Consider the following 13948-nt stretch of genomic DNA (forward strand, 5'->3'; position numbering starts at 1 on the left):
GAACAATAAAACCACCCTCCGTTACTTTATAAAAGACACCGAACCCATTTTAAAGGTGAGCATTCGAGCATACGAGCACGTCCTTTCTACTCTGGTATTTGAGACTTCTCTGAGACTCTCGGCTTCGAAGTCCACACGTATTGAACGAGTTCCCTACGCAGAACATTGGGACATCGTTTGCTTGTAATGCAAGGTCATCGCAAGTTCTGGCAACCACAAGAATTTGAACTGAAATAAAAATAAAAACACATTTTATACTGTTGAATAATAAGAACCAGAATAAAAGTTTTTGGCAGCCTAAGTTTGTTGCTGCTCTTGGGAAAGCGCGCAAAGTAAATAAAAAGGTACTTTTCTTGAATTGAATATTATAAAAGTACTTAGAAGCACTCATTCTATTCCGAGCAACCAGTAAAGTGCGGTTTGACTGTGTGCCAAAAATAACCCCCAAGACCGCACTCCGAAAAACAGCGATAATTCTACACAAGTTAGACATTACCAAAGGCTTTATGTAACTAATATATCGATCTATTGTTCTTTATAATAAGCCTCTCTCTGTGACATTTATGACGTAATCCTTTTTTAAGCGAAAAATCCGTTAAATTTAATTGTAATCATTGAGCTCACACCATTTCAACACTCCCTGATCTAAGACATGTAAAAGAAAGCTTGCATGTAATGCACGGCGATGGTTTCGTAGTTTCTCGGTTTTAGATAGATATCTAGGTACACTTGGAGCGGTCCAAGGTTTTTTTCGTCTGGCTGACATTCAATTAATTGCTTGCAGTATCTATGGACGCTTCGGGGGCGTCTTGAAATTGCCCCGTGTAGAGAGAATTTAAACTTGATCATAAAGTTACAACAACAGAAGTTATTCCCTTAAAAAAATAATGAAAACGATCCCTCAACTGGAATGAACACTTATAGTATAAATCAATGTGTATGTTTACTTTGTTCTCAATTTTTTTTTGGTGGTTATGGGACATTTGAAAGGTTGTGTGGTTTTAAAAAGATGTAAATTCTCCCAACTGAACTGTCATTCCGGAGGCATCATTGTAAAGTCACTTAGTAAATGCAAGTGTCTGACAGTTTGAAAATTCTAACAGGCAAAAGACGAATAGTTGCCGTAAATCACCAAGGAACTGAGTCGCATTAGCCCTTAGTTACTTTAGGTACACGAAAAAAGCCGCAGATTACCTAATGGCTGGCTGATGTGCTGTGTTACCCAAGGATTTATCGGCTAAACTCGAGAAATCAGCTGTCTGCTACTGAACAAATATGGCGTCTAGTTGGAGTTGGAGTATTTTACTCTTTTACTTGTGGACTTTTAGATATGCTTCAGGCCAAGATGGCTGTTCTTCGGGAGATTGTTTCCCTCGCAATACTGAGATTACTGGATTTTATAACGCAACCACGAACTCTACTTGTGGAACTCCAAGAGAGGAATACTGCATCGCACAAAGTGGTTCGGACTGCTCCAAAGTTTGCGATGCAAGTAACCCTAACACGAGTCACCCAGTTAGCCACGTGAACGATGCTTTCGATCTAAAAACATTTTGGAAATCTAGAAATGTGGACCAACCAGTTTTTATCGATTTTAATTTCGGCGCAGTTTATATATTCATGCAAGCAATGTTGTTGTTCGAATACGAGGTCCCTGCGGCTATGTACCTATCGAAGTCGAAGGATTTTGGTTTCTCGTACGATGTTATTGGGTTCTATTCTTCGGATTGCCAGGCATATTATAATATGACGGAGACCCAGTATAACAGAAGGAATGCTTCGCTAACCGAATGTTTCAAGATAAACCCCCTCAGTAGCGACCAACGTGTAAGTATACACAAAGAACGCCACTTTACTGCGAAATGGTTTTCCGACTGAAAAATAGGTTCCCAGTTGCAAAATAGTTTTCTGGTAAAAGTTTTCTTTCATATTATAAAAAAAGAATAACGTATGGATAGTGATGCGCAAAAAAATTGCTTGTCTATACTATTTTACGTCTGGTCTTTCAAAAGTTTACAAAATATTGCATGATAACTATTTGCGTATGTATATCCCAGCAAAAAACAAGTTATGATTTTTATTGTTGCAATATAAACAATTGTCTTGCTTTTCTTATATCTGTGTAAGACTTTGGTTATATCTGTAAAACATTTTTAGGTAAAACTTAGCAGCTAAATGTGATTGGATAATCAGTATAATTTCCTGCTCTGGAATGTTATTGATTTTCAGATGATGTCATTTCTATAGTTAAAGTTATCTGAGGGGCTGACATAAATAATTATCCTTGCAAGTGACAGCTTTAATTAGTGTGTATAATTCTAAATCTAGATTGTTCTTGGTAACTTATCTATAATACATTTAGTATATTTTATTTTTTGGTTTTGATTTTGGCATTTTTGCATGAATAAATGCATCATTTATTCTTAGCTGGTAAACTAAAATCACCCTTTGTTTATTATTCCTTGCCACAAAAGCCTCTTGTGTGTATATAAAGGATAACTTTATGATTTAATGATGCTTTAATACTAGCATTTAAAAGTTTTGTAAAAGTTTTACTTCATTTTAATTCCAGTTATTCAAATTTCAAAGAATAAAATGTTTTTTTTTTAGATAAGAATAAGTCTTGTATTTCTCATAGAAAAAAAACACACTAACCTGAAACTCAGGTTAAAGTCTGTGGATCTGAGATGTGTGTTCAAATGTAAGGGATACAAATGAAAATTTATTAGTGAAAAGTTAAATACTTTTTTATCACTGTACAGTATGTAGAATTATCTCAACTTGCAATAAAAACTCCTAAATTTTTTAATGTTCTTTTAATGATTAACAGACTCGGTAATAATCAAAACGAATACATTGTCATGCTAGCCTTTATAATCCTGTTCTTAGTGCAATAACATTTTTAGTTGTCTTTAATTTAATGTCTTTATTTTTTACGGATAGAGGATAATTATGGAAAGATGATAAAACCTGAGTTTTCAGGTCTTGTTACTAGCTGTAGGATTACTCAAACCATAAAATGGCTATAGATTAACCTACTAAACATTATTAGTTCAGTAGCCTGTGTATACATAGTTATAATCATTTTTTTTTTCAGGTAAATCACATGCCTATGCAGGATACAGTGATTGCAGCTAAAATCCGTGTCGATCATAATGTTCAACTAAAGTTTCTAATGACCAACTTTCGTGTTGTCCTGGACAAGTATGTGACCCCACCGGGCTATGATCCTCCCACCAGCAGTGACACCTTGAAGAAGTCATTCTACTTCTCCATACAGAACATTGATATCCTGGCAGCTTGCTTCTGTAATGGACAAGCAGATACTTGTGACACCAAGGTAATGCGATATTGGTGATGATGGTATAGAATGCGATAATGGTGATGATGGTATGGAATGCGATGATGGTGATGATGGTTTGGAATGCGATGATGGTGATGATGGTATGGAATGCAATGATGATGATGACAGTATTGAATGCAATGATGATGATGACAGTATGGAATGCAATGATGATGATGACAGTATGGAATGCAATGATGATGATGACAGTATGGAATGTGATGATGGTGATGATGGCATGGAATGACGTTTAAAAAAAAAATGGGTTTGGGTTATTATTTATTGGTTATTTGGGTTATTTATTTGGGTTATTATTATTATTGGTTTATTATTTAAACCAACTTTTTATACCTGTTTCTGGCCCTGGTAGAAAAATCTACTGGTGACATGTGATGTGAATCATACTTTTCTTATTCAAGGACCCTTCTGTTTGTGTCTGTGAAAAGAATACTGCTGGAAATAATTGTGAGAAATGCTTGCCACTGTTCAACAACAAGCCATATGCACCTCAAAGGGCATGTGAAGGTAAAGTTAAAATATAGTATTATTTTGTTATTGATGGTTACACTGTGAATTGAAAAAAAACTATTAGCAATAGCAAGGAAGATAACAGGGAGGCTCAGACACCTATGGGATATAGCAGTTATAATTTTATACAGTAAGATAGTATTAACTATAAGATACTTGTATATGGATGTTTCAGAAATCGTCCTCCAGACTTTGGGACAAACTTATTTTCCCTTTTTGGCAGACTGCTTTTTTACACTACCCTACAGAATTGTTTCACCATATTTATACTCTGTCTAGATTGTGGATGTAATAACCATTCAGCCAGCTGTGAATACCACTCCAGTAAAGGGTATGGTGTGTGCCTGAACTGCACAGATAACACCATGGGGGATAAGTGTGAGCAGTGCAAGCCAGAGTTCTACAGAAACCCAGACACCCCACTGAACCACACCAATACTTGCTTAGGTAAGACGAACCATATCATGTTTATCAATAGCATTATCAATCAAACCAAAGGGTTTAGGCCTACTCGGGAAAACATAAAAAAGGTGTGTTGCAATGATTAAAAATCATCAGACATGATCAAATGCATTACTTGAGTTCAGGGGTGGATCCAGGATTTTAAAATGGGGGTGGATGATGGCCTGATAGACGGATTATAACTAAACCAGTGTCCTTGGTAGGTCACTACATAGATCTTAAAATACTTCACACTGAATTGGATTTGTCGCGCCAGCAAAGGCAAGCAGGCGAAGGCACATGGACACTACCCCCCGTCCCCCAGACATTGATTTTCTTCAAGCAAAGTGACTTTTCAATTTTTTTTACTCAAAAAGGGGGATGGATATTCACCGAATCCACCCCCCTGTATCCGCCCCTGGAGTTGGCAAAGACTTGAGTACACATGCTGTTAACAATCATGAGTGCGAGCTTTGTTTGTAACTTAAGATATGTCCTTTGTTGCCCCTCGCCACTTAAAGTATCAGCATCCTGAATTTATTTGCACTAATCACATACTCATCAATATCTCGAACAAGTTGAAAAAGGTGTATAAAAATTTACCATAGTTTTCCGTGGTATGTACTCTTATACACCACAATATTCATCACCACATGGCCAAAATGTTGTGGAGTCACGAGGCGCATAGCGCACAGTGGTTCCGCAGTAAATTTTGATCATTAGGTGACGAATATCGTGGTGTAAAAGAATATCGTGGTGAATAAGAGTACATACCACCCAAAACTGGGAAATTTGTTTTCTGTTTGAAATGGCGTGTTTTCTAGTACGTGCTCGAAAATTGAAAACTTTAGCTTCAAAACCCTACAGTCTAAATTACTCTTAGTTTCCTTTTGTAAAAATGGAAAATACATTGACTAGAAAAGGTTGAGAACCAAATTTCTCGAATTTGAATCAATGAACCTGCAAGGATTGTGTGAACGACGAATCCCGTGATATGTCCTCTGATTTACCATAGCTAACAATTAATCAGAAAGAGAGATTACGCGCAAGTATTGTAGAAATTGTACTCTACCTTAGATCTCAACTCGCAAAAAAAAATGATGGTCACCCATACAGTCTTATTCAGGCCCCCTACTCTGGTTCTAACCTCCCCCCTCTGAATCTAACTCGTGTGCTGTGTAGATTGGCTGTTTTCATAGATTGTGCGTGTACCCTGACTGGAGTACGGAACATGCCCAACAACACGGAATGTAATGCTGTGACCGGAGAGTGCGACTGCAAGCCAAATGTCCAGGGCCGGGCGTGCGACACATGTAAAGACACCATGTGGAACATTAGTAACACAAGTCCTCAGGGTTGCCAAGGTAACACACTTCTATCACTTATCAAGATTGCCAAGGTAATGTGCACCTATCACTTATCAGGGTTACCAAATGTAGTAGAAGGTATGCCTCTAAACTGAGGCTTTAATCAACATAAATCTACAGCTTGTAAAACTAAACCGAAAACTAAGCAAGATGGCTGCCCCTAGAGATTCTATGGGGTAAAACCGCTGTACAACAATAAACATAACACAGGCAGCCCAACACGTAATGTTCTAGGTTCTTAACGTACATAAATACTACATTCACCCCTCTGTTAGAGGTTAAGTCTGTCCACTGGACGTCGGGTCCTCTCCGAACGTCGCAAGGGAGGCTGCCCATCAAGACCTGTACTGACCTGCGGCACTTCTTCGCCCACACCTATCTCCACTTCTATCTTCGAGGAAGGTGGGGAACTACCAGTAGCAGGGTGATGCTCACCTGGAACAGTAGGCTTAACTTGAGGGAGTGGGTACATTGTTGGTACTTCACCTTTGGGGGCAAGATGCTTGGTAGAGACTGTTGTTTCTCGGCCGTCTGGATAGCGCACATGGGCGTAGTGAGGATTCGCCTGAAGCAATTCCACCTCATCAACTAACGGATCTGTCTTGCTTGCACGGACGTGACGCTTGAGTAGGACCGGTCCAGGCTCACTCATCCATGTTGGGATGGAAGATCCGGAAGAGGATCGCCTGGGAAAATCGAAGAATCGCTCATGGGGTGTCTCATTGGTAGCCGTGCACAACAGAGAACGAATGGAGTGTAGAACATCAGGGAGGACTTCTTGCCAGCGCTTTACTGGCAGATTCTTAGACTTCAGGGATGCTGAAATTGCCTTCCATACCACTCCATTATACCTCTCCACTTGCCCATTGCCTTCGGGATTGTAAGCAGTTGTCCTGCTTGTGGCTACCCCTTTTTCATTCAGGAAGTCTCGCAGTTCCTGGCTGATCAAGGAGGAGCCCCTGTCCGAATGTACATAGGCTGGCATACCGAACATCGTAAACAAGGAGGTAAGACACTTGATCTCTGTTGGTGTAGACACATCAGGACAAGGGAAGACAAAAGGGAATCTTGAATATTCATCAACCACATTGAGGAAGAACTTGTTGCCATTGTTACTTGGCAAGGGGCCCTTGAAATCAATGTTTATCCTCTCGAAAGGTTTAGTAGCCTTAATGACAGGAACTTTGGGAGGTTGATGAAACTGTGGTTTGCATTCACAACAAACTGGACACTTACTTGTCATGCTCTTGATCTCCTCAAGGGAATAAGGGAGGTTCTTGGTGCGTACGAAGTGGTTGAGTCGGGTGACCCCTGGATGACAGAGTGACTCGTGGAGCCGGTAGAGAGGATCTTCACTCAACGTGGCGCAAGTAGCTCTGGACAGAGTGTCGGGTGGAATGTTCTCTTTACCAGGACGGTAAATGATATCGAAACTATAGCAGGAGAGTTCGATCTTCCACCGCATGATCTTATCATTCTTGATCTTCCCTTTGTGGCACTGGTCAAACATGTAAGATACTGATTTCTGGTCTGTTTTAAGAGTGAAGTGCCTCCCTGTTAGGAAGTGCCTCCAGTGTCGGACAGCTTCTACAATCGCTTGTGCCTCTTTCTCAACTGAGGCGTGCTTGAGCTCGCTGCCCTGTAAGGCTCTTGAGAAGAATGCAACTGGCCTCCCATTTTGGCTGAGAGTGGCAGCTAATGCCACCTCTGAAGCATCCGTCTCAACTTCAAATGGAATGCTTTCATCGATTGCACTAACAAAAGCTTCCTCCACCGTCTTCTTGATACTCTCAAAGGCCGCGACAGCGGGCTCGGGTAATGGAAAAACCTTGCAGGAGGTTATTGGCTTGATTCGATCCGAGTATGCGGGTATCCATTGTGAGTAGTAGGAAAACAATCCGAGGCATCTGTTCAGAGACTTTGAGTCACTTGGAACGGGTAGCTCTCGCAAAGGGCGTAGACGTTCTGGGTCTGGACTGATATTCCCTTCCTCAACCACATATCCAAGGATAGGAAGACGCCTGGTGGAGAAGATGCTCTTGTCGTTGTTATAGCAGATGTTCTTGCGCTTAGCAGCTTTAAGGAAACTCTGAAGGTTGGAATCATGCTCTTCTTGGTCTTTCCCACAGATTGTGATGTTGTCGAGATAAGGGAAGACCGCCTTGAGATTGTTCTCTTCCACAAACTTAGTCATCTCTCTCTGGAAGCAGGCCACCCCGTTGGTGACGCCGAATGGGAGTCGGCTAAACTGATACAGGTTACCTCTAGCTTCGAATGCTGTGTACGGTTTATCCTCATCTTTGAGAGGGATCTGATGATAAGCACTGCGTAGATCAATAGCGCTGAAGACTTTGTACTGGGCGATCTGGTTAACCAAGTCGGTTATTCGTGGTAATGGGAATGCGTCGAGGAGGGTAAACCTGTTGATGGTCTGTGAGTAATCAATTACTAGCCTCTTCTTGTGATTCTCATCCTTGGTTACTACAACTTGTGCTCGCCATGGAGAGCGACTGGGCTCAATGATTCCTTCATTAAGCAGCCTCTTAACTTCTTCATCAATGAACGTGGAATCTTCTTGGCTGTAGCGGCGTGACTTTGTGGCAATAGGATGACAGTCTGCTGTCAGGTTTGCAAATGGCTCAGGCGGGTCTACATTCAGAGTGCTGAAGCTACAGACGGAGAGGGGCGGTTCGGAGCCCTTGTACTGGAAGATGACACTTTCGTGCTTTGACTGAAAGTCTACTCCTAATATGAGGTCTGCACATAGCCCAGGGAGTACAGAAAACTTGAGGCCTTCATATCTCCGTCCTTGGTAGGTAAGATCAACTGTGCAAGTACCACTAACCTTGATGGCGCCTGTCGAGGAGGTTGCCATGGATACGGTACTAGATGAGGGCTGGACTGTCAGACTTGCTTGCTCTACTAGACTGGGATGGATATAGCTTTCACTACTCCCACTGTCAAACAGGGCCTTGACTTGCAATCCTTGGATATTGACGACACCACATGATTTAGAGAGGGATTTTGGTGGGTTAGCTGTCAATGTGGCGAGTATCGGGGACCAAGTTGCTGCCGAAACTCTTTCTTTTGGAACCGCCTTTCCTTTACAAACTTTAGCAAAATGGCCTTTCTTTTGACACTTGTTGCAAATAGCCTCCAGGGCAGGACACTTCGGTCGAGGGTGTTTCTTGTTTCCACAGAAAAAGCAAGTAGCTTTATCGGGTTTCATTGTAGCCACAGTAGACTCGTCAGGCTGTTCTGCTGACAATGAGGTGCTGTTACAAGGTAGTGCTGCATTTATAGGTATCTGTGGTGCTCCATATGATTCTGAACTCCTCATAGCTGACTCCAGAGCTCGAGCCTGGTCAAACATGGTCTTTAGATCAAGTGTTTTGTTCTCCAACAATCGTTGCCTGATTGTGTTGGATTGCAGACCTGTAATAAACGCATCCCGTATGCTCTCTTCGCTGTACTGCGCTGCGGTTACACTCTTAAAATCACAGTCCTTACTCAGTGTTTTCAGAGCTTGCAAGTACTCATCTAAGCTTTCCGATGGTTGCTGGCGTCTCGTTGCAAGTAGATGGCGAGCGAAGATCTCATTCCGTGGTCTAACATAAAGGGCTTGTAGCGCCTCAATTGCTGCATCGTATTCCGTACAATCTTCGATGTGTTGGAAGAGTGTTGGAGAAACAAAGTTAGTTAAAACGGTCAACTTGTCCAGGCCCGTCTGAGGTAGAACTTGTACGAAATTCTCGAAGGTCCTTTTCCAATGGAGCCATTCCTTCTGGGCCGTGCTGCTATTTGGATCGGTTTCTAGGCGTTCAGGACGCAGTACTTTATCCATGGGACTTCAGAAAATATGTTGATTAAATTGTAGTAGAAGGTATGCCTCTAAACTGAGGCTTTAATCAACATAAATCTACAGCTTGTAAAACTAAACCGAAAACTAAGCAAGATGGCTGCCCCTAGAGATTCTATGGGGTAAAACCGCTGTACAACAATAAACATAACACAGGCAGCCCAACACGTAATGTTCTAGGTTCTTAACGTACATAAATACTACACCAAAGTAACACATGTCACGTTTCACTTCACTACAGTAGCTTAAAGAATGTTAATCGAGCAATACTTTATTATCGTCTAAATTTGAAAACTCAACGGTTTACCGGGACGGATCCAGGATTTCGAAATGGCGGGTGGATAATGGCCGGATAGATGGCTTATAACTGATCCAGTGGTTCTTGGTACAGTAGGTCATATATGTACATATATCTAAACAATACTTCACGCTGAATTGGATTTGTTACATCAGCAAAGTCAAGCAGGCTGAGGCACATGGACACTACCCCCCGTCCCTCAGACATTTATTTTCTTCATACAAAGTGACTTTTCAATTTTTTTTACTCAAAAGAGGGGGTGGCTACCCACCAAATCCACCCCCTGTATTCGCCCCTGGTTTATTTGCAAGAAAATATCAAGATAACCATCAAAAGCTTGATAATTTATTTAAATTTAAATTAATTTATTTATTTAAACAGTATTTGAAACCTCGCATTATGCATGAGCATAAAATGGCGTGAATGGCCTTGTTGTTATTGTCCTTGATTAACATTGTGCGCTATTTCAGAATGTGGTTGTCATGGTGCTGGCACTGTGAACGCCTCTGACGTGTGTCGCAAGCTGGACGGGCAGTGTCCGTGTAAACAAGCTGTGACGGGGAGGACTTGTGACACTTGCAAGGTGAGCAAAAACTCGAAGGAAGAAAAGCTATAGGATAATTCGACTCCGAAATTAATTCTAATGTCTTGTGTTGAATAAGCACGTATTCCTACTTTGACTGGATGAATTTGCCTTGGTTTCGCTCCTACAACAAGCTCTGTTCCTACGCGCTTGCGACCTTTCAAACGACGCGATGTGTAACCGCTGCCACCTGGTAAATGAGTAGATGTAAATGGCAGATAGTAAATGGAAAAGAAAAAAACCACCGCTGGGGGTCGAGGTGGTCGAGTTACTTATTTACCAGGTGGCGGCGGTTACACAGCGCGTCGTTTGAAAGGTCGCAAGCGCGTAGGGACAGAGCTCGCTGCAGGAGCAAAACCAAGGCAAATACATCCAGTCAAAGTAGGAATACGTGCTTTGTTCAACACTAACAAGACATTAGACTTCATTTCGGAGTCAAATTATCCTATAGCCCGTGCTTTAAGGGGATGTGTTATGCAGGCTTTTTCGGTGGGTAACGCACGTTACGTTTACTCAACGAAAATCCACCATTGTGGATATACACACACACTAGATGACAAACAGGGGATCCATCTCCTTGAAGAAGGCACTGGACACGCTTGAATTTTGGGGGGGAGCACTTTTCATTAAAAGGGGACTAAAAAGTCCTAGTACAATACTTCTACTGTTTACACATTTTGGGACGTCCTTCGATCTTCTGTTGTAATAAATCAAAATCTCTTTCATGCATTTCTTAGGACGGCTTCTACAGCCTGAACGCAGGCAACACCGCTGGCTGCAGTGCATGTAATTGTGACCCCGCGGGCTCAATCAATGTCACGTGTTCCGACGGTGGAGCTTGCCACTGTCGGCCTCACTTTTCTGGTTTGAAGTGTGACGTCATTGAAAGGGGATTTTACAAAGCAAGTGTAGAGGAGTTGGTGTTTGAAGCAGAGAAAGGCGTTATCGCTCCTGTAAGTTAACCTACCTATTTTAGAAATTATAGATCATAGGCTCTTAGAAATTGCTTCTACCCCTCCCAGTAGCGGATCTATGTGGGGGGCAGTTAAGGGAGTTTATCCCCCCCCCCCCCCCCCCTTTAAGCTTACAGAAAGCCATATGTAACAAACAAAAATTACCCCTTTGTCACTGAGCCGCCCCCGCCTTGCACACATGGCATTTACGCGAAGAAGCTGACCATTCCATTTCTGAAGGGTGGGATGGAAAATTTGGTTTGTGCAAGATCCCCAGACATGGGGGACTTTAGAAATCAGTCTGCCTTGCAGTTCCCTGCCAGCAGAGGGCACTGTTCGCTGTATTCCGCTGGGTTATACAGAGAAAAAGGCCTCTGCTACCAGGGGAGCCTTGCAGTTATTTCCCTTCAAATTTCCTCACTCACATGGTAACACCCAGTCAGTCAGAGCTTTCCTCACTCACATGGTAACACCCAGTCAGTCAGAGCTTTCCTCACTCACATGGTTACACCCAGTCAGTCAGAGCTTTAACCATTTTCCTCGAGTACACCCTTTTTTTGAAGAAGAACCTTTTTTTAAGAACGTCCAGCCTGAGATTTAACAAAATTTTTAGAACATGCTAAGAAGATGCCGAGGCTCAGATAGCAGAAAAAAATTTCTTTTAGTCCTGATGCGTTCTAAAATGCAAAATCAAATTAAGCTCATAGTAACAACCTTTATTATGGCTATTGATCATTAGTGTAATCCTTTTTCTAATAATTCATTGGGTATTATATTCTTATATACACTAAAATTTAAGAACATCGTTAAGAACACATCCAGCCTTAAAATGTTCCAAAAATAAAAAGACCCAGCCTCAACTGAAAATTAGACGTTCTTACTGTATAAAAAAGTGTGTATTGGAAGGCACGTTTTGTGAGAAAACGTCACCAAAGTCAATCGAAATACGGCAAAAGCTTTTCCAAAAAAGGGAGCTTTAACACACAGATGACTAATGCATCTATTGTTATCTGTGTATAGGCTCAGGACCAGATCATAAGGCATTCCATGTCGCCTGACAGCAGTGGGAACAACCGCTTGTTTGTTGCCGTCGAGCTTGTGGAAGGCAACAATGTGACGGAGCCGAGCCGTGTGGCCCTGACAGTCTCACTACCAAAGACAAGCTTCTACGATGTCGCGCTTAGATATCAGGTAAACAACCACTTAACAACATAGACACTATGATATTGCCCTTAGAGACCAAATAAATAACGAATCTACAACATAGATACTGCGACATCGCACTAGATACCAGATAAACAATCACTTTATTCGAAAATGTGCATATAGCTACCGCTAAACTTCAGAATATCCGTCTTCGTATTTGCATATTCCTTGTATTTACTCTACATAAATCGAGGCGTGTATTCAATTTCCAGAAATAAGGGACATTAGCCAGCGGTTTCTCTGTGCTCACATTTTGCTAGGCCCGCGAGGAATAACAGCGGTATCACAAATAAAAACGTGATTCCGGCCAGCACAAGGGCTTCCCTTTTGTTGTTACACTAAAAGTTTTTAATCAGGTTGACTAAAATTCCTAATAAAAGTAGTATAAGCGGTATTTAAACGTGCAAGAGGCATCTCTGATTTGTTACGTCCAATGATCATGGAAGTGCGGCAGTCTTGCTGAGGTTGGAAAACATTATATGCGCAAATAAAAAAAATGTGTTTAAGAAAGGCTTTATGGTTCCCCTGTGTCTATCCCAGAAAGCCGTGGGGCCGTTTAAAAACAAAATGGAGAACGGACGAACGGAGAGAAGTTGTTCTTGTAGAGCGCACCGTTTTCCTTGCACCAGTCTGTATCTTAAAGACAACAATAATGGTTCCTGAACTAGGCATAACTACATCAAAATCTCCAAAATCCCAAATCCCAAAATCTCTGAAACGAGAAAATTTGATAAATTGTGATGTCTCCCCACATTTCTTTATAATAAATGGCAGCCATTTTGACATTTTATGTGTACTATTACGCATGCGTGGCGGCCATGTTGTCTCTTATTTCTGGGAATGCCCATTGTGAACTCTTTGCGGGGTATTCTGGGGGTTGCTCCCCTCTACACATACACGCCGTCCTTCTCTTTCATCATATCAGTAATATGAAGCGCAATTTCCATGTTTGCGCAAGCAAGCAACCTAACAGCTTATGGGAAAACATTTAAGGGCGCATTTTATTGTTTACTGTTACATTTTGCAACTGTTACCGTATTTCGGACTTTGAAATATTGAATAATTTTCGTCGCAGACAAAAACGAATTGGCAATTGATCAAGATGACCCTGAGCCTTCGCTCGCTGTTTAGCAGTTTCTCCTGTGATGGCGGCGTCACCATGGTTACCAATAATACCCCTACCACTCTTCTATCAAACTTGCCATCTGGTGCGGAGGCTGCCGTGTTCGACAGAGGGGCGTGTCTGAGAGAAGGGGTGTATGCAGTAGAGGTTGTCCTGTCGCCTGGTTCTACTGGCGCAAACAAAGCTACTGCTAAACTCGCCCTGGACTCGGTAAGTCACAGGTTATTATGGAGAAAAGGGTCATGTG

The 13948-nt window shown here is 41.7% G+C and overlaps 1 protein-coding gene across 1 annotated transcript in view; it reads left to right on the forward strand.

Moving 5' to 3' along the window:
- The first annotated feature begins 1046 nt into the window (after positions 1–1046).
- LOC5501970 (laminin-like protein epi-1) overlaps positions 1047–13948 on the forward strand; it is a 35652-nt gene continuing 22750 nt past the window's right edge. The window contains exons 1-9 of the mRNA XM_048730973.1: positions 1047–1827; positions 3098–3340; positions 3763–3868; positions 4151–4318; positions 5512–5676; positions 10307–10419; positions 11157–11372; positions 12393–12563; positions 13654–13911. Coding sequence (XP_048586930.1) covers positions 1276–1827; positions 3098–3340; positions 3763–3868; positions 4151–4318; positions 5512–5676; positions 10307–10419; positions 11157–11372; positions 12393–12563; positions 13654–13911 — 1992 coding nt within the window. The 5' untranslated portion in view covers positions 1047–1275. The remainder of the gene's footprint in view (positions 1828–3097; positions 3341–3762; positions 3869–4150; positions 4319–5511; positions 5677–10306; positions 10420–11156; positions 11373–12392; positions 12564–13653; positions 13912–13948) is intronic.

This window comes from Nematostella vectensis, chromosome 8, assembly GCF_932526225.1.
Source record: "Nematostella vectensis chromosome 8, jaNemVect1.1, whole genome shotgun sequence".
In the NCBI taxonomy this organism is placed as follows: domain Eukaryota; kingdom Metazoa; phylum Cnidaria; class Anthozoa; order Actiniaria; family Edwardsiidae; genus Nematostella; species Nematostella vectensis.